The sequence below is a fragment of the Cuculus canorus genome, chromosome 1 (assembly GCF_017976375.1).
Source record: "Cuculus canorus isolate bCucCan1 chromosome 1, bCucCan1.pri, whole genome shotgun sequence".
Lineage (NCBI taxonomy): Eukaryota > Metazoa > Chordata > Aves > Cuculiformes > Cuculidae > Cuculus > Cuculus canorus.
The window spans coordinates 146,232,536-146,254,530 of NC_071401.1; the positions used below are offsets into that span (position 1 = coordinate 146,232,536).

Below are 21,995 nucleotides of genomic sequence, written 5' to 3' on the forward strand. Positions count from 1 at the left end.
CATTCTAAAGAAAAAAGCACTTCACCAAAAAAAAAAAAAAAATCAACAAATAAATGTTGACACACTGCTACTAAACTTAATCCAAGTCCTTCTTACAACACAGCAGCCTGAACTGTTACTAAAAATAGCATGGCAGAGGACAACATGGTCATAACTATCCCTTTGGCCTTCATTTATAAAAATAGCCCTCTATATAACAGAGTTTCATGCATCTTGGCTGTAACCTCATCTGAATTCTTTTAACGAGTAAATCAGTAAACAAGGAAAAAAAAAAAAAACGGGGGCAGGAATGGCATGTTGCAAACCTGCAAGTCTTCAAGAGGAACAGGCAGTCATACAAAAGATGTTGAGACAGGTTCACATGTACAAATACTTATTAGTGGGCTTAGTAACTAAAAATAAGCCCAAGGATGAGAGTTGTTTGGGTGGAGAAATAACAACAGAAGGGCAGAGAGGAAAAAATGGAAACTCTCCCTTGCAGCCAGCCAGATAGAGAGATGCTGAGAGTCCCAAGATGAGTGCCTTCCCCCAGACTCCTCTCCAGACAGCAAGTGGCTCCCCCATAATATTCTCCGGGAGCTGCTCAAACTCTGTCAGCTGTTCTTACTTAAAAGTGCTGTCGGCACTTAAAGTACATGTTGACCAGAGCAGCTGCTGAGTCAGAGCCTGCTGGTCATTGACCTCTGTGCATGCACATTATTGGATGCCTTGTCATAAACGAAAAGCTACACCCAAGGAGGGGGGAAAAGAGGAGTTTCCTACACTGCAGGCCATTTTTCCTGAAAGCCTGCAGTAACGGCATTACATGCAGGTGCAAGACCATGAGGATAACAGGGGCAATCACCCCACAGAAACGCAAGGAAAGCAGTGCCACAGAGCCCTGAAGATGCTGTGCCAGCAGCCTGGGTGAAAGGGTGTGGAGCTACCAGGGAAGGGCAGGCTGCACCACTGCAAGTGCCCAGGTCATTACTGAGACAAAGGCACTGAGCAAGGTTTCCTAAAATCAGGAGTTTATAAAAGACTCTGGTTTTTAAGAACGAATCCTAAAAAAATAACCAGTTAAAATGAAGACGCTACGCCTTCTGGGAGGGATATAGCATATATGACTGTTGTAAACTTACCAACATTTTTATATTTTCTAGAGATTTAGCAATATAAAAATGATGCTTACCTAATACACGTTGCCTCCAACTTCATATGCAAAAAATTTATAAAATTGTATATAAAAGGCTGGCAGGGAAACCCCCTGAGCTGCTACTAAATGCCAAAATAGCATGGCTCACTCTACCTTAAAGGAAGCAAGCAATTCTGAGAGGAAGCCCATGAACAAGATAAAACCACTTCTTGGCTAGCAATTATGATTACATGTTTAAAGACTGGAATGAGCCAGAAACGTCTAATTCTCTCACTTTGCTAAATTTTATCTGGAAAAATATCCAGGGCTAGCAAGACTGTGAAGTAGGATACACTGCATCTAAAAAGAAACTTCTGTATACTCACTTACTTAGAAACCACACAGGCATAATTTTAAGAATTGGATAAGAATCACACATGCTTTTATCAAAGAACTTGGACCCTACATTCCCAGACCAAAGTCACTTTCAGTTGGACTCTGAAAAGTACAGCCTCATTTTATCTTTTTTTCCTTTTTAAAACCTGGAAAAACACACCTTATCATTACTCTTATCCACCTGAATCTTGCTTTCAAAGCCCATGTGCCTTCACTTATACTTGACAAATCACTATGAAGACAAATTGCAGTAGTGTCCTGGATGCCTTTGGAACAGCCCAGGAAAGGTTGGGTTGGGGTTTTTTTGGTGGGGTTTTGTTGTTGTGGTGGGTTTTTTTGGTGTAGGTGGGTTTGTTTGTTTGTTTTGCTTGGTTGTTTTTTAACTTTATAATCACGGAACATAGGGAAAGCATACGAAGAGAAACTAGTGACAAAACGCTCATATCTATTCAAAGTAAAAAATCTGTCTTACAGGAAATTGTTAAGGGTTTTTTTCCTATTTGCATCTTCCTTTACTTTGTCAATCTCTTTTCTTCTTACCTGACTGACCATAATATAAGTTCTAGTCTGGACTTGGCACAAAATCCTACTCAAGAAGATTACATGCATTGACCCAGTCTCCAATTCACATCCAAGATCCCTAAACTTGCCCTTAATACTGTTTAATCTCTATTTTGTTTGTTCCCCAAACACCCTCTATCATTTCTCTCAACTATCTCTTACCATGGATTTTATGGAGCTCTTCAATCTCCATAAAACTCTTTCATGTATTATACGAAAATAAGGGTGTAGACTGAAATTGTTAAGTCTGTGTAGGAAGTGAACAGGATAGTGGCTGGGGGAAACACATATTTCCCCTACCTGAACAAAAGTGGAACAAACGCAAAGCAGCCAAACCACAGCCTGAGTTGCAAGGCTCACTGAAAGCACATTGTTCAAAATAATAGACTAAATTAAACCCCAGTGACGCTAAAACATATAGCAACGGCAACGCAAAAGAATACCACTTTTGATTTTCAGAACACAGATTCAGTTTACAAGTGGTTACTCAGAATAAGCATTCAGTTTCTTCAACCTATTTGAACCTTTCAGTGGGACTAAATGTGTTAACAAAATGTGATGCTAATAATTAATCATCTATTTTGTTTTCACCAACTATATTTATACTATACCACATTGCAAAGCATTTTCTCACTACAGTGTTAATGAAATTTGTCCAACATAAGAGCTTTTACACAGACATTGAATCACAGAATAATTTGGGTTGGAAAAGACCTTTAAAGGTCACCTAGTCCAACGCCCCTTGCAATGAGACTTGCCTAATTAAAAATGAACCTTCTTAAGTCATTGCTTTTAGGTACAATCTATTCCAAGAAACTTAATAGTCAAATCAACTACTTGTCATAACCAAAGTTTTCACATCCTCTTTTTCTCATGAGTATCTTTAAAACTTGCAGAAGCAGCACAGCATCTTTACTGTGGTTGGTTAAATGCGTGCTAATTAATATCGGGTTTCAGTATACGGAGATACAAATTACTCTGAATTTAAGGAAGGAAAATTCTACCTTCCAGAACTTCTGCATTCATCTAACGTTTAAACAGATACCTATGTGAACAGGCCTATGTGAAAGGAAATGTTTTAATTATACCAGCTCCCCGGGACAACTTCTAATTTCTGCACTTTCTCCAATTCTAGCATAGCACTGTAAGGTACCATATTTATCTCCTATCCTAGCAAATTAATATTTCAACTATAACAAACATACATGTCAGGGAGGAGTAATAATATTTCCACAACACGCACACCCACACGCATATGAAACATACTAATAGAAAAATAATAAAATAATCCTGAGCTTTCAACACACTGTTCACAGTGAATTATTACAGGATCTGGAATAGTTTTTAGTTTTCCAAAGTATTACTTTGACCGGCAACAACTGTTTGCAAGTGCAAACAGTTCTGACTAACACCACACACAGGCACTTGCCACAGCACAGGAACAGGTGTTTTGTTCAGTGCAGACGTTTAAACATAAAATTAAGAGTATAATCACGGAACAGACAAGGCAAAATTATTTGAGCTTTCTCTCTGAAGAAATCCACCCAAATGCTCACAAGTATGTTCCTTTCACAGTATAACACAAATGAAAATGAAAGGTAAATTAGTCTGTGAACAGAAACCAAATATGAAACTTCCATCTCACAAAAAGTAATTTATTTCCAGTATATGAGCTCTTGAGGCAAAGTTCCTTCAGCGCAGCTATGAAGTAAGAGCTACTAGGCTTAAACTCCATTCTACTTTACACCAAAATGCGGCAGTTAGGGACTATTTAAATCTCTCCCTACAGTGACAGGTCATGCTTATGAGTCCTCAATCTAAAACAACTTTTTCCTCTCAACCTACCAGTCAACAAAAGCACTTTCTTTTGTACTTAGAATAAATATAAACACTCCATCACATAACTTCATCAAAAACACACCAAAAGGATGCACAGATACTTTTTATCAGATTAGAGCATCAGCCCATGTTTCTGCATCTGGTCTTCAACTTCCCTTGGACAAACCAGAGGAAGGAAAAGTTTAACATTAATTTCACAACAGCAGCTGTGTGAGGTGCAGGAAAGACTTATTTACTGTGACAGAGGGAAGGTGCTGATGCAAAGCATACCTGTCTTCAAGCAACACTTTTAAAGGGCATTATGCGCATTTTGCTCAGAGTCCTCTAATTACGATACTAAGAATTTTCATTCCAAAACCCACATTATCTTAATGACATAAATATAAAACCTTAGCTGTTTTACTCCCAGAAATCCCACAATCTTTCCCACTGCCAATGATGCAAAGTCTGCTTGGGGTCTGAGATCCAAACTAAACATTATGCCCCCCCGGATCTTAAGAGTGACTAACAGAAAATAGTTCACATAATACAGGCCATAATTTTAGCTACAATGCAACTGAAATAAACCAGTACCATTAAGGCAGAAATTAAAAAAGTTAAATAACTGATTGTTAACACAGTTAACTATTAACAAAATGAACAAAACTAAGCACTACGTGACGCAGCCCTCGTGGTTCTGCACTATTAACATGACCAAAGACTTTTTCCAGGGAGGAAGTCAGGAGCAGTCTGTTAAAAATATACCATTTCTATTTAGAAGGAGACTTGCAAGAAGGCTACTTACCAGACACACTGTTTAAGGCTACTGTTAAGTCTTGTTTGGGGTTATTTTTAGTAGTAAACACCCAGAAACCATAATCACATAGAACCACCCTTTCCAGTATGAAATGAGGACAATTGCTGGGAACTGAGCAGACTTAAAATGCAACAGCTTCTCTTTCAGGAGTCATTCACATCTGAAAATGGTGGTACTAAGACATTAAGTACCAAGAAACTTCAGTTTCAGTTTTTTCTGAACTAATTCAGATTCTGAAATTAGCTGTCAGGCAAGGCAGGAGTGTCAGACCTCACAGCCAGAACCACAGAAAAGAAAGGAATCTCGTCAGCCTCTCTCATTCTGAGGAAGAAGTTTAAAATGTTGAGAGAAAATAAACAACGCTAAAACTTGTTTCATTCCTAGGTTTAGTTAACACTTTTACCTATGGCTGGTCAGCTTCCAGTAATCCATCCAAGCTTTCATTTAAATATTCTTTTCAAATAACTTCTCTCTACCTCTACTACTCATCTTTAAATGCTAGTCTCCACTCCTCACGCCAAGCTATTTATTACCATCTCTTCAGTGTAAGAAAAGCATTGTCAAACAAGGGGCTATGTTGTTATGGATATTTGATCACCACCCAGACTTAGTTTATCAGAATTGTCTTAAGCAGCCTAAATCTGCTAGTTTTATTCTTCTATTCCGTTAGATATTCCTCCTTCATCTTTCGGAGTTTAGTAGAGCTGGATTTAATAAAATGAAAGAATATTACATACCATATAACATCAACCACATGTTTTTATTTGAATGAGTACAGTTTACAGCATTAGACCCTGATTGTATTAATAAATTATGCAACATTTATTTCTCTTTGTGGGAAGAAGCGGGGGGAGAGAGGGGGAGAGAGAGAGTGTGCCTTTCTTTCATACATAACATATCTGCTATTTTGCCACATGTTCAGTTAGGTCATTATGAAAGTCCAGTATCATTTAGGTAAATATATATTCTCATATGAGATTCTACAGGAATCATAAGGCAAATTTCATCTAATACGGAAACAGAGTCAGAGTCACTGAGAAGTATCTCAAATTTGATATAGCTATATTCAAATATTAAACATTTTATCAGTATATTTTCCTGTTTGATTGCCAACCAATGTGTCTTAGTGTGAGCAGTAAACTCTTATGGAACTATAAGAAGATTAAGCTCAGACAGGATTTAAGTGTTATGTACACTCCACAGCATCTTTTGGCAGCAAGCCATGTTAATATTTTCCTATTACCAAATCAAGGTCACAGAGGCATGCCTTATTATATTACATTGTTTCAGCAAATACCACATACAACTTCCACATCCTGAAAAGGTATACAATAATAAATGCCACAGAGGTATTATACTTTAAGCTTATACATAAGAGCAGGAAAAAGTTCACATTATTCAACTCCAGATACTTAAGTGAAGCAGCTGTAGGAGCTAACTAATCTCCTGCAGGGTTGCTCTACAGTCAGTGGAGAAAACAACTCCTCTAAAATGCAATTCGGGACTTCAGCATCTTTCATAACTTAGTAAGAGCTGATCCACATGCAAAACCAAAACAAAACAGAGGCCATGAGTGCACCATTTGGCTTTTTTTCATCTAGTATTTACTACTGTCACTATCTTCAAGCCAAAGCAGAGCTGCGATGGAGGAAGAAGGCAAGATAGACTCAAGCCAGTGTACAGCTGAAACACTTGTAACCACTGTAAAAGAGGTTATTAAAAAACAACTTCAACTCTTTTAAAAAGCACCAAAGAAAGGGCTTTGAACAATAATTGACAGAAAGCAACATTTAAGATACAGTCTCTCCAGGCTGACTCCTATTGGCTGCACCTCCTTTGAAGCTAAGCAGTAAAGACCATCTCACACATGGAGTGGGGCTACAGTATCAACTACACCAAGCACTACTGCTCTATGAAGAGCAAAAAATCATTTAAATCAAACCTAGCTTACACTGGACACAAGGCAGCATTTCCTTACACATTCATCACTAATTTCTTTCCCACTGAACTACCTTTTCGAGGTTAGCAATCCCCAAAGGCAGGAAAACAAAACTTTTGTCCTATTCAGAAGGCATTAATAATCTCTCAAACAGCAATCTGTACTTGACTCCCAACTTGTCAACCATACATCACAGCAAATACTGTATTTAGCTTCTGTAGAGATCTGGATCTTAACTTCACATTCAGTGGGCATCTATTATTCATCTAAGCTATTTGCATATAACTCACAACAAACAAACAAACTGCTTGTAACATAGGTCAGCCTTCTGATGATACAAGACTAATAGGCTTACAGCTTCTTAAATGTCTCTCCCAATATCTTCCATTCTTTAATGTATATACTCTGTGTTTATTTTTCTCTAATCTTCTAATTCCAATCTGATAAAGTCCTTATTATTTGAATTTAATTCCTCATGCCTACTCTACCCAGAGAGAAACTAGTTGGCTCCATAAAGGAAAACCCAAGAGCAAACAAAGGTATTTGCAGCGAGGACAGATGGGGAAATAGGACCTAGAAGCAAATTACAAAACTAAGTTACTTGAGAGTACAGATATGTTCATATATAAAACTCCTTATTTTCATACACTCAAGTTCTCTAATTTAAATGAGCCGCTAATAAGGCTTGATGTAATTAAACAAGCACTGGCCTGCTTTTTCTTCCTGCCACAGAATTAAATAATTCAGCCACATTATTTTCAGCAATCTAAGCTGTCCATGAGAAAGGAAGATCTATGGCTTTTTCAAAAGAGCAAGACTGATAAGGGCACTATAACAAGATACAGTCTTGCAATCTGATTCTGAAGGACAAATTTCATACTGCCCCCCCATTTACTTTAATAAACCCCTTTTATTTCCCTTACATTAAAGTGACCTTCTCAAGGTTATAATTACTGCTAATATGACTTTGCACTGTTTTAAGTTCCCCGGAAATTAAGCACTACGTAAAATTAATGTATTTCTCAAATGCACTGTATTAATCGCAAGTCCTTGAGGTATAATTCCATGATCTCTGGCCTTCCATATTGGAAGATCTGTTAAACTAATAGAGGACAATTAAGGATAGAGCTGAAATCTACTAGCAAGCACAGAAATTGGTAGAAAGTTCAGAAAATGAAAAATAACCCCCTGAAGTTATTCCTGAAAATCTTCATTAAAACTGACTGAGTTCACCTCCATGGTGTTTGCCTGACGGTGGGCAAACATTCGATATTATCCTAAATTCTCATTGCTATCTCTACAAACCAGCACAGCCCAGATTTTCTGAACTGGTCTTTCAAAACTGAAATTAGTCATTTAAGTCTGAATACAAGGTAAACATGAACAAACCTTATTCAGGTTTGAGTAATAATCAAGGTTCAAATTAAAAAAAAAAACAAAACACAACACATGACCACCACCCCAAGAAAAACTGAAAGAACTGAAATACAGCTTTGTTTATTAAGCCGCATAAGTCCAGAAAAAAATCCACTTTGTCCCAAGTTTTCTAAGTCTACGAGTAGACTAATGGAAGTAATGGTCCAGTTCATGCTGCAGATCTTCCACCTTGAAGTCTGGAGCTGACAAGTAAGATGCAATGAGCTCAGCAGCGTAAGGCCTGGTAAACAAAACTGAAATACAGCTCAAGACATAATAGATGAAAAAAATTCATATCGCCTCTAGATAAACATGCTATCTCCATCTGCCACAACTGCAGCAACTCGCTGCAATACTGGAGGTATTAGGACCTACAGAAAATACCTCACTTGAAGTAACTAAATTCATCTTGAAGACTTACGCAGTACAGTTAAGTGGAACATTCTGAAAATAATAAAGTGATATTCAATCATCTCTGCAGAAGTGATAATGGTTTAGATGAAGAATTATTTTATGAGCAATGAAATCTTTATGAGAACAACTATTTTTATATTTTTCTCATTTTCCCTGTCTATCTATTCCTTTCAGAAGATCAGAATAAATTATCAAAATTCACCTCCTAAACACAAGTCACAGCTTTTTTTATTACTTTGACTGTTGAAAGAATAGACAACTAGAAGATATCATCCTACATAGGGTCACTTTTTTCCAGTTTGCATCTTCTGTGTTACTATTAATTCTATACTGGTGCAAGCAGACAGGAACACTGCCAATTTCAAGTGAAAAAAAAAATGGAAAAAGCCTGGGAGGGGGGACACTAAGTCCACCTTCTTGAAGGTGGACAAACTTCATTGGAGACAAAGTGTTTGAAATAAGAGCAGTTGACTATGCTAAACTATTAGCATTTCAGAAAAAAAGATGCTCCTAAGAAAGATGATTTTCATTTTTTTGTTTTAATCCCAGAAGTATTTCTATAGACAAAAATGATACGGAAGAATTTGCAGGCTCTGAACTCTGGAAATTTAATCACCATTGATAATTACTATTGCTATGCAGAACCTTCAAGCAACAAGAGATATTCCTCACTAGAGGTCAAACTAAAAAAATACAAACCTTATCACTTTAATCCCCTTATGTCCAACATAGAGGGGCAAGACCAAACAGAAAAAAAGGAAGGGGGGAAGTCTACTAAGTCTGCAGCTTTCATTACCACCCGTCTTGTAACCCGATCATTTCCTTATATCATTTGTTAAGAGGAACATTTCAGTATGAATCAACAGAAATAGTTTCCTAAAGTAGGTCGTTGCTGGAGCAACCGGGCGGCTGTTTGGACTACTCCCTGCCACAATGACCTACTTTTCCAATTATACGTAACCGCTGCAGCAGGAGCCCAATTTTCCCTCCCTTCCGAGCCACACCGAGAGGATTCCCATACGGCAGCCCAACTTTATTCCCAAGCAGGACAGAGAAGGGCTTCAAGCGGGTACAAGCAGCGAGTCAGTTCTGCTCCTCCGTGCTGTATTTAGAAGTGTTGGCTGCTAAAGGTTAAATGAAACCCAATATGTGCCCAAGAGTTCAAAAAGTACAAAGCCAACGTTCAAAGCTGGAGGAACTGATTAAAAAAGTAACAAGGGAAGGTGTGGAAATGAACAGCAGCTTATGAACAAGGTGTCCTCTGCCAGAGTCAACAGCTGGCAGTAAGCGTCAGCACAAGCAGGCTGCAGTATGTCCCAGCACAATCTGACGGACGCAATCCTTTGTTACGGGTCTAAACAACATTAGATCTGCACAAAAGAAAAATCCTTGTGAAAGGCAGGCAAAGCCAACACATCTTTAAACCCTGTTTGGTCCTGCATGTACAGTGGAGTGAGGATATACAGAGGTATCAGACAAACCCGGGAAGGAACACTGACAGTTACTTAAGTTCCTGTTTACTGTTGGTTTTAATGACCATTAACCTTAAGGCAAAGGAAAAAAGATTACCAGTGCAACTTTTCAGAGAACTATATCTTAATATCACAAAGAAAAATATTAGCTCTGTAGAAATAAGCCTACGAGGCTTCAAACGTCAATCACTGACTTATGCACAGTTATTTTTTGATCAATTAATGCAAACCCTAAGTTCAAAAGCTTTCATTCACAGAATTACAGAATGGTGTACTTGGAAGGGACCTTAAAGATCACAGAGTTCCAACCCCCCTGCAACAGGCAGGGACACCTTCCGCTAGATCTACTTTTCAAAGCCTCATCCAACCTGGTCTTGAACACCTCCAAGGATGCGGCATCCACAGATTCTCTGAGCAACCTGTTCCAGTGCTTCACTACCCTCACAGAAAAAAATTTCTTCTCAATGTCTAATTTAAATCTACTTTCAGCTTAAAGCTGTTACCCCTCATCCTATCAATTCAAGCTAAAATTTAGGAGGCCAGCACGAGAGACCAACACTTCCAAGCAAAAGACAACTCATTCCAACAAAAGGCAAGCTATGCATTACCATATAGTCCATCCTAATTAAAACTTCAGTTAAAAGAAACATTCTGACAGATAGAGCTCATACTACAAAGGCAGAAAAACAGAGCCCACACAGCAATAGCTCTCCAAAGCTTACTTTACCTTAAGTCTTCTTAAAACTTCCAAGTTCAGCAGGAACAATAGTAGAATCGATGACAATACGGTACTGTGAGTGGAAAGGTTTTTGAAATTTCCCCTACACTTTTACTTGGGAACAAATCACCTATGAAACAATTACTCCCGCAAATTTCACACTCTTCAAACGTAACAGCAAAAAAATTCCAAAACCCTAAGAATTGTTTTTACTTTACCATTGCACTTGACAAGCCGCACAGCAGCAGCTGCAAAGGTAGAATTCTGGAAGAAAGATGGACCAGTAGAATTAAAAAAAAAAAAAAAGCAGAATGATGAAAAAAACTCAGAAAAGCTGCTGCTACAAAAGCAACATCTGATCACTAGTAACACTTTCCAGCTTGAAAGCATGAGGTCCAGTGCCAAAACCACAAGCTCTGTTGTGCTGTCTCATATGGAAGTAGTAAAAGCTGGGGTAAAAACTTTCAGTAAAGGCAGCATTGAAGAGCCCCTCTTTGGCAAACTAACACGGTGTTTCTGAGTTGGCACTAAAAGTGAGGTTGGTGGAGCTACCTTTTAAAGAAAGCAGAAAGACAAAATCTAAAACGTAAACAGGAAGATCCACGTTATTCCCAGGAACCCATGACTTTCTTCACAGTTTAGCAGAAAAACACACCAGCTCTGAAATAAAGTACTTCCTACCAGTAAATTGATTGACAACTAGATTACAGGACAGATATTTTAATCAAATGAAAAAAACTCTGCTTGCTAAAAACCAGCAGGACCACGTGATCTATATTGATCTTTATGCAGTTCTCTCCAGATGATGATACTCTGGAAATAAAGGGGGAAAATATATCACAATGCAAACTAAACTATCAATAGCACAGCAATTTAAAACTTTTTCCTTTGTCATAAACTGACAAAACTACACCTTAGTAAATGGTTCCAGATTGTATCAGTTGAAGAATATGCTGGAGAAAATAAAATGAAAAAGTCTCTCATAACAAGTAATTGAAAGAAGCATTTACAGGATTTGAGACATGCTACATAATAGCAGTAAAAAGCAAAAAGCTTTGTTGTCTAAAAGGAAACACACTCAAAGCACAGTAAACTACATCTTATTAATCATGGAAAGTCACAGGAATAATCCCTAGGCAACCGAAATAAAACAAATAATTTGGATGACATCCTTTGCTTGATCACCCACACTTAAACTTGGTTAGTTTCAACCTCCTGAGTTCACTGCTAGCAACACTCAAGAAAACAAAGAACAAAATCAAAATGCAACCTCCTCCCCAAACAAAGATCCTACCCAAACTCAGATGGCAAAAATTACTCTGAAGAACATTTTATTTTAAATGCATATCTCAGCTTTATAGAGTCATGCCTCCCATGAGAAAGGAATAAGGAAAACAATAGTAGGCAATCTCCACTAAAAGCTGTATTGTTCTCTTTTTCTGCTTTAAGTCTCCTGGAAAAATGAATTTTATTCTCAAGAATGTGAAATATGAAGAATAGGAGAAAAAAAACCCCAAACACTTGATACTGTAGAATTTACAAGCAGAAAATTTCAACTCAAAGGGAACGCACAAAAGAACACAGGAAATAAAAATTGTACCCGATTCTTCAAGTCATACAATCTATTGGAAATCAAATCATTAACTATTTTTAATGCCGGTTGCTCTATAAAATGGAGCATCAATTCTCTGTACACTTCTTCAGCACTTCAGAAGGGCACAGATTGCAAAACTGAGATAAAGCTTGCCATTGCCTTCTGTATCTTCAGTGCATGGCAAAATTGTAACCATGCAGACCATGATCATGTTTTACAAACTGTACAAGGCATGAAGTAACAAGTAACCAACAGGGAGTCATCTAGTTATTTACTCATCTTTCTGGTTAAAGCTGTCCTCCTATTTCTGTTCTTTCAATCATTATTTTGCCCCTCGCTCTAAATTGCAGCACAGTTTACCCTTTACCTACAAATTAAGTAGAATATTGACACTGGCATTAAGAAAAAAAAAATAAAAATCTGCAAGCACTGAACTCTGCAGGTTCCTTACTATAAAAAGTAATGCATTCTCCAGGTCATTGATTCCACACTTTGGATAGACAACATGGAAAGATCCAAGTCTCCTTACAGGAGTTATTCCTAAGTAGCCTGCGCTGTAGATCCATCCACCACTGAAGAATCAATAATAACAGGTATTCACACTTCACAACCTCCCCATCTGAGCTTAAACAGACTTTTTTCCCCAACATTTCTGGTTTTCATTTTGAAAGGATAGGAGTTTGTGTTCTGAAAAGAATCAAACTTGGAGTGCAGGAATTTTGCAGCCTTTAGTTTTCACAGCCCTGCAAGAGTCACAAACAAACAAAGATGTTAAAAAAGGAATGTATGTGTCTGAAGAGGAAAACAAACTCTTTCCTACAAATTAAGAAACATCGATCTATAAAAGTTACAAAAGTAGGCACACAAAACTTCTCTAGTTTAGTCGCAGGAGGAAGCAACACAACACAAAAGCTTAGGTCTGCATGACATCAGCATCTGTCACCCCAGAAATTCGACTTGTAGGACACATCCTGACCAATGTTTAACTGGAAGAAATCCTTTCCGCCTTTGATAATGTGGACTGGTTCCATCCTACTGCAAGGAACTTGTTGCATTAGCACTTTTCAAAGAGATCATGAGTTTGACACCTGAATTTACTTCTGAAACCCTGAGTATTATCACATTCTTGTTTCCTACCCAGGTTTACCAATATAGACTTTCAGACCTTTCAAAGACTAACGCAATTTAAAAAATAAATAAATAATCAAAGTACAGAATTTAAGGAAAAAAAGCATATTTTATGAAGCTCTGTTCACTGCAGCTCAGCTACTGTCTAAGGTAATGCTTACAAAGCTCTCGTGTTAATTTTTATGATCTCTCCATTAGTAACCTGTATGGTCTCAGATTCATAACTGTTCAAAAAAAATAGATATACACATGGACTCTTGCTGCAACTGTCTCCATTTATACAGTTGAAACGGACATTGCAATGTTCACCTCTTCCCTAGCCATTTCTGGTTTACCCTTGACATCCACTAAACCTTTATTTCTGCATAAAGAAACATTAACACACTAAAACTTCAAGGCAGTGAAAGCAAATGCTTAATGGTGACCTGAAAAACACATGGAGATTTCAGGGGTTAGAAGAACCTTGCAATTATAGTTCACCTGTTGACCTAGATTACACAGAACCTGAAAGCCAGAAGTACACAGAAGTACAAAAACTAACCTTGCTCCACATTTAATTTAGAGTTCTGAAAAATTTAGACAAAATGTATTGCACCAAATTACTGTGAAGTTCTTACCCCATTAATCAAATCCATTCCTTTCCTACAGGTAAACCAAAGGCACAGCTATTAAACCTGCTAAAATGTGATATGAAAATTATTAAGCCTTTAAAACACAATGCCATGTACTCCCACACTGCTTACACAACCAATTTATGCTCAAAGCTGACTTTTGCCTTTTTAGGTCATTATGGGAAAGTCACAAAATTCCCTAAAGCAAAGAGTTCCTTTCAATATATAAATTAATACATCACAGACTTCAGTGTAACTTTTATACTGAAAAAGTGGTTGACGTCACTGGCAGCTTGACCTTCCTCCTATCGTGGGTTATATAACTAACCTGAAAACCGGTCAGGCACAGAGAGGGCATGGAAAGGAATAATTTTCCTTGAAAATAAAGGCTTCCATGCTGTAGATAAACTGTTACAAAAAAAAAAATTAAATAAATAAATAAATAAAAATCAGATGGTACAATGATAAACAGGTTTTTTTCCTGCAATATTTGTATAACAAAATGTGTTTTCAGAGTACCTGCCACTTGTAAGAAAAAAAAAAAAAAAGGTATTTTCACAAACCAGAGGAAAAAAAATATTTTAATACATGGAAACAGCCAAAAGCGAATGACAATACATAAAATTTGCTTTATTTGATGCAGAAGTCATTGACACTGCCACATACTGTTCAGTTAAAAGAAATTCCCTACCGTTCATTGCCTAAAAAAAGTCACTTTCTCATTCACCACATATGGTGTTTATCGGAGGATATCACCTTCTCCTGTTACAGAGGAGACAATGCTATAAACTGCACAGATCACCTTTCCCTACTCAAACAAACGATGTGATCTGTAGATATTTATAAGATAAAACAAACAGATTTCTTATCCCAAGAGAAGAAAGAGTGAAAAAATCCTGTGGAGTTGCTCTGAGACCGCATTTGCCCCTTGATACATAAACTCAAAGTTCACATGCTACTCCTGCATATTAAGAACACTCAGATCTTCTCTTGACATCTTCAAACATGGAGTTTAGTGACATAAAACTAGGTCTCTAAAACCTTAAAACCTCTTAACCTGAGGAATTAGATTCCTCCAGGATCAATCTTGGAGTCAAAAAGCAAATTGTATAAACACTCACTGGAATTCTATAATAACTGCTACTTGGAAAAAACAACTTATCGAACACTTCTCATAAAATTGCATTTGCAGTATCGCCGGCTCACGCCAGACCAACCACTACATATTTCTTGTCCAATTTAATAACGGTTACCTTACAGAATCTTGTGATACAAGATAATTTACCACAGTAAGCAAACAAGCATAGTGTAATTTCTCAGCTGGCAGAGCTATTCTCACATTCTGACAGTTTGACAAAAAATAAATTGGGCCTTTCCCCTAACAGCGTAAAAAAGCCGACACTTAGTTTCGACAATATAACTTCAAAGAGTGTCAATAAATGGGAAGCCACAGAATAAACTAATAATCACCTTCCAAAACACACCCCATGGTTATTATGTGTGAGCAATGCGGGCTACAGTTATATGACCATTTTAATCTGGAACAAATCCATACTGCCATTGAAAGAAATGGTCCTTGCCCTTCACATTCTCACCTCTTCACTTCACTACTACTACTACTGCAATCTTTGCGTTGGCATAATCTCCCACAGAGCTAATCCCACCAAAACTGGTAATGAATCTCTTTCAAACAGATTGATGAGGGCTCTGTGATATCACAAAAGGGTGGAACTAACCCTTTCATCAACACTGCAGGATTAAAACCATGAGGACACACGTCAGTGTTGTTAAGTGACATACTCTGTAAATCATTGGATTAGATCACATAACATCATGAACTATAGAGGGAATCGCTCAACTGTGGGCACATTTGGGGTAGACAGGGCTTTGAAAGAGGAGAGGTGGACAGCCTAGGCATGTGGCACTGGAAGGATTCTCCAATCCAACCACTGGTACCACAGAGCTCCCTCTGAATACACATCTTCTGAAAATAAATAACTGCTCTTCAATAACAGGTTTTGAAATTTGAAGATTAATCACTCTTGGTTTAGTGGGCTGGTTGGACAAAAGAGAAGAGAGACAGAGCGTTGGGCTTGTTTAGCCTAGAAAAGAGAAGGCTTCAGGGGACCTTATAGCAGCCTTCTGGTACTTAAAAGGGGGCCTACAGGAAAGCTCTTTATGAGAGAGTGCAGAGACAGGACAAGGGTTAACAGTTTTAAACTGAAAGAGGGGAAATTTAGATGAGATATTGGGAAGAAATTTTTTACTGTGAGTGTGGTGAAGCACCGGAACAGGTTGCCCAGAGAAGCTGTGGATGCCCCATCCCTGGAGATTGCCAAGGCCAGTTTGGAAGAGGCTTTGAGCAACCTGATCTAATGGAAAGTGTCCCTGCCCCTGGATCTTAAGATGATGACCTTTAAGATCCCTTCCAACCCAAACCATTCTATGATTCTATGAGAAGTGCTCCTAGTTGCACACTGAGCAAGAGTTGAAGCCACTCATTAAAAGCTACGACAGGTATGTCTAGAACACAGTACAGGAATACTGAAGTTCCCTGGCTATGGCAGCAGAGCTCAGCACAGGCTACCTACCCTTTAAAAGAAACCCTGAAGCATCTACAGAATACATACAAAACTAACATTACTCACGAACATGATGTATATCTAACTTTGTATATGAAAAGCCAAGAGCTTTGTCTCTATTTATATTTCAGATGACTGCCTTGATGTTAAATATTCCATAAATCAAACAGATTTTCATCCTAAGTGCTACACCATGAAAACAAACTTAAAAGGATGTTTTTAGCAGGGAAATAATTTATTTGGGCACGCTTCTTTTTACACACCAAGCATGCCCCCAAAACTAACAAAGTATAATACAAAAATTTTGCCTGCCTGAATTACGGATATGATGTCATTTAATACTGAAATCACTAATAGAATAATTCTATTGACTTTATTCACAAATAGCACATCCAACAAACAGGTCTCTATAGGACAAATAATTTCCTAGATAATCTGAAACTGTAAGTGTATTTTCAAAACCAAACGCACAGAAAAGCAAAATTTAACAGGTGCTACAGTAGGATGCCCAAGTATTATTTTTTTAAAACAAGCTCCATTTCTGTGACTTGCAGCAATTGTGCTGGAAATGAAATTCCACCCCCCAGGTTTTAAATTTTTAATACACTTTGAGGTATGAGTGTTAACAAAAAAAAAAAAAAAAAAAAAAATCACACCTTTTCTTTCTCCTGAATCAACAGGACATTCTGCCATAACAGCATGTTAACTTTTCAGGATGTTGAACGCATCAATATTCTCACAAAATCTACTAGATATCCAAAACAAATTTAATTACCCTTATTTTAAAAAGTTAAGGTTGTTCTCCTCAGGAATTATTGAAACGTAAATGAAAGGATTGGCAAGATTAGACTATCCATCTTTTTTAATCAATTCCTGCAAGTAAGCTTGCACTAGTATATCAAGAACATACACACACACTCAAAAAGACAAACTAAAAAAAGTAAATCATTAGCCAAAATAAATTCTTATGCAGCAAATAATGGTATGTTTGCATTTCTTTTCAGGTATTGTGATCAATTGCCACTGTGTACCAAAATCAGGGTTAAATTAAACCCTACCCTAGGTAATACTGCTAAACACCAGATCCCATTCTCCTCAATATGGAAAAGTCTGCGGGCACACAGGAGTACATTTTTTCACAATTGGGTAATGGTTACTTGCTGGAGTAAGTAAATTACATTCTTTGTCTACTCTGTTGACACAATTAGATGCACACTAACTTTGGTGCCAAAAGTTTAAAGGCAATTGACAGAACTTTAGGAGACGGGTAGATTGATTTTCCATTTAGCATCTCCCTTCACCATTTCCTCATCATCTTTTACTGCACCAAATAACGTCTCTTTCACAAGCCTTATTCTGTAAACGATGCTGGAAAACTCATTATATAGAAAAAGCATGTCTCAATGGAAGCACATCTTGATTTATTTGACAGCTTGAAAGAATGAACAATAAGAAGAAACAGAACAGAACCAGAAAAAAAAAAATGAAGCGTGTTGAGGAAGGCTCTGGCACTTGTTACGTAGCATTCATGATTTTACAACAGGTAGGCTAAATGCCAGGAAAAAGGAGGTCAGTAATACCATGTGATTGCTTAGTAATTAGACTTGCTCAATATTGCAATTACACAAAAATATCAGTTCATGAGTGTTACCATGACTGTTTAAGGAGAAAACTTAATCAGAAAGCACCTATGTACTAAAGGCTGATATGTGCCAGATTTAACATACTTTTTAAAAAATGAACTCTGACTGGTGACCCTGCAGAGGGACAAGATTACTTCTAAAAAGAAACTGAACCTCCTGGTGTCTTGTATTCTTGCACCATTTTTCCTCATATTCGTTGTGTTAGTCATACTTTGAACTCTGACAGAAAAGAGTTTTGCCTAAGGCATTAGGACCATAACCTCACCAGAACATAAACTGTCAGTGTCAACCAACCCAGACTAAAAAAGGGCCACTGTAAATTCACATCAGATGGTTAACTTTGATTCACATTCCAAATGCTGAAGGGCTTCTGCTCCTAATCTCAAATAAAATATTTTTGACTAACTCAATACCCTACTCCACAGACATGTAAAAAAGGATCTTGCTTGGGGTCATCAAACAAGCAAGGAGATAAAACAGATAAACAGATAAAGTTTATTAATTACAAGTGCTGAGTGAGACTGGCAAACCAAAACAGTGCATCATAAGTCTTGTGTATGCATCCTGTGAATGCATATCCTGCCACTGGTTAAAAATAGCTCATTAAAACCACTGGAACCCAAAAGGGATTCATTCCAAACTAGTAACTGTTCATTTAAATAAAAAATGATTGTGAGCACTCTAAAAAACACACAGCTCTAGCAGCCAGTTATTCTATGAAGTCACTGTACTCTTGAACTTGAAAAAAAAAAAGCCTGTAGATCTCACAAAATCAGGCTATGAAGGCAATGAGATTTCCTACTCAAATTCACATGCAGTAATGTGTCTTGAGGGTGTTTGACTCCCATGTTTTGTGGAATCAGAGACTATTTAAAATGCTTTGGATAGGGGAGTTGTGATTCTTGAGGGAGATCTTTACTGGGGAGGAAGAAGCACACAAAATCAGAAAAATGCTCCTCTTCATTAAATAAAAAAATAACTAATCAAACAAACCCACAACAGCAAAATCTCAGCCCCTCTAACCAGCAAGTAAAATAAGATTGTTTTCCTCAGATGCAAAATGCAGTGCAGGAATTTGTTGTCTTTTAGAACACGGAGAACACTGCTAAAGTAAACAAACTAGCAAATACATCACACACAAATGTACTCAAGGAATGTATGAGCTAACATTCATATTAGTCACTGAAGAACCAGGACAGCAGCACTGAAGACATGAACTCCCTTTTGCTAGAATCAAAGTTCACATTTGTCCGTCATTCACTCGCTCAGCAAATATGACAGAAAAAAACTTCAGCATTTCAATTGCAAAATTCAGCACAAACTTATAAATTATTCTTAAGATATGTGACTTCCTTAACACAGAGACTTGTGCCAGTTGCCCACATTCTTTTAAAATTTAAGTACTTGTTCATGCTCCATCCATAGGACTAAAACTTCAGAGCTTTATAAACAAAGTTAGGATTTGTTATTCAAAAAAACTATCGCCTTCAAAACAAACAAGCAAAAATTAATAAGCCTCTATAAAAGAGATTTACATTGTGAACCTTGGAAGTACCTAACCATTATTATTCTTAAGAGGCATGAACATTACTTTTGTCAGCAAAAATAGAATACCCATCAAGTTGAAGATAACATAAAGCGGTTTTAAATATTTCTATCTCTGAAAACCAGGAACAGGACCATAAGGAAAACTTCTCAAAATTTAAAAAAAAAAAAAAAGGCACAGAAAAAGCCCTCGAAAGGTAGGTGACCTTGCTAATAAAGCATTTAATGACCTGCAATAGAAATTATTAAATCTGAAAGAAACTAAGAGACAAAACGAACTGAACCTCAAAATATCTCAACTTGGTCATTCTTCTACATTATGGCATTAGGCCAAGTTTCATTGTGCTTGTTCCATAATTAGGCAACTCTTCTCAGCATCATAGTCCGCGCAGGCTAAGCTCCCAACCATTTCAAGTTCCTGACACTGGATGGACAGATGATACAAGAACTCTGCTGGGTTATCAACCCTTTTAAAAGGGTAACAGCTTTCAGACCCCTAGGGACGCTTTAAGTAATCTCACAAGATAAGCATGCACAGAAGTCCCATTAACCTCTGCCTTGCTATGGCACACATTGAGCGTGGGAGCATCAGTTCAAACTCCATAGTAAAGTTCATTTGCCTGTTGGGTAGGACCACACCTCGCTCGAAGGTGTAGGAAGAGACCTGCACGCTCTGGAAAAGGACACGACATACCCTTCCCTGCAGGAAAGATACCCTGAGAAATTACTTTCGAACCAATCTAAGCAGCTTAAACAGTTTGGGTTTTTTTTTTTCCACAGGGGAATCACCCTGTGCCAGCACCAAAGGTGCTGAGGTGAAGGAAGCCCTGCGGGTTGCTGCTCCCGGAGGCTCCCCAGAACGGGGTGACACCCAACATCGGGGAGATCCCGAGGGTCCCAACACCGAGGGGGGGCTCCCAAGAACGGGAAAGGGAATCTCAAGACTCCCGGAGCTCCCAAGCATGGGGGGATCCCAAGACCGAGGGAGATCCCGGGGCTCCCAAGACCAGAGGTCCCCCAAGAACGGAGAGGGAGACCCCAAGAGCCAGGGGATCCCCAAGACCGGGGGGATACCGAACCGCCGTCCTCAGGAGGAGGGACAAAACACGCCTCCATTCCCCCAAAAACCCCCTCCATTCCCCAAGAAACCACATTCCCTGCACCCTCTTCCTCTTCAGCATCTTCCCCGCTTCCTCCCCTCCCCCGGGGCTGGATATGTAACGCGGCGGCCGGAGCCGCGGGCAGGGCAAGAGGGGAGGGGATGGCGGAGCAGGCAGCGCGACAGCACACGTAACGCGGGGAACCAGGGTCCCCCCGGAAACTCACCTCCACCTGTTGATGCCCACGTTGGAGGAGCCGGCGAACCAGGGATCCAGGATGTAGACGCAGCGGACCGTATCGGCGCCTTGGATGCATTCCCGCAGCGCCGGGTTGTCGTGGAGCCGCAGCCCCTTGCGGAACCAGTGCACGGCGTTCACCCCCATCCCACCGGGAAGAAGCGCTCAGCGGGAACAGCCGCCGCCGCCGCCGCCGCTGCCGCCGCCGCCGCCCCGCGCGGGGCCGCTCATGGCCCGGCGCCCCGGGCCGCCGCGCTCGGAGCCCCCTGCGGGGCGGGCTCTAGGACCCGGCGGAGACGTCGAGGGCAGCCGCGCGACACGGGGGACGCATCACCCCGCGGAGCCCCCGGGGAGGGCGCGGAGAGAGCGCGAAGCAGGGAGAGAGCGGGGGTTACCGGTCCGCGCCTCGTGCCGCGCCGCTCGCCCTGTGACTCTGCGCCGCGCGCGGGGCGGGGGAGCCCGGCCCCGCCCCCGCCGCGCGCCGATTGGCCGCGCGGCCCCCACCACGTGACCGTGGGCCCTCACGTTTCTGAAGTGTGTTCGCTGGCGGCGGCGAAGTGGGGGGGCTGGCGCAGGGCGCCAAGCGGGATCCGCTCCCGCCTCAGGGCGAACACAGATCGGGGCGGGGGGTACCTCGGTAAATATCCCACCTGCTGAGGCGGCGGGACGGGGCGCTGAAGTCGGAGAACACGGGTTCTCCCTTCCTTTCCCATTCCCCCCCCTTCCCCCCACCGCCTGTGGGCTGCAGGACCCGGATGAGCACGGGGCTCCGAGGAGGCACTGGTTCCTGCCAACGGGCTGGGGGGGGCGCGCGGCCGCCGAGCTGTTATGTATGGAGCGCGCGCGCGCCCCCGGGAGCGGGCACGGGCAGAGCGAGGGGGGGACGGGGG

General features: G+C 39.7%; 1 protein-coding gene across 2 annotated transcripts in view; it reads right to left on the bottom strand.

The window, feature by feature from the left end:
• The window catches only part of CRY1 (cryptochrome circadian regulator 1), a 38,763-nt gene extending 17,205 nt beyond the window's left edge, over positions 1–21,558 (bottom strand). Inside the window, exon 1 of one of the 2 annotated variants that reach the window (XM_054056567.1) lies at positions 21,095–21,558. In XM_054056567.1, coding sequence (XP_053912542.1) covers positions 21,095–21,252 — 158 coding nt within the window. In that variant the 5' untranslated portion in view covers positions 21,253–21,558. The remainder of the gene's footprint in view (positions 1–21,094) is intronic. The other variant, XM_009557610.2, reaches the window with a different exon arrangement.
• Between the last annotated feature and the right edge of the window lie 437 nt (positions 21,559–21,995).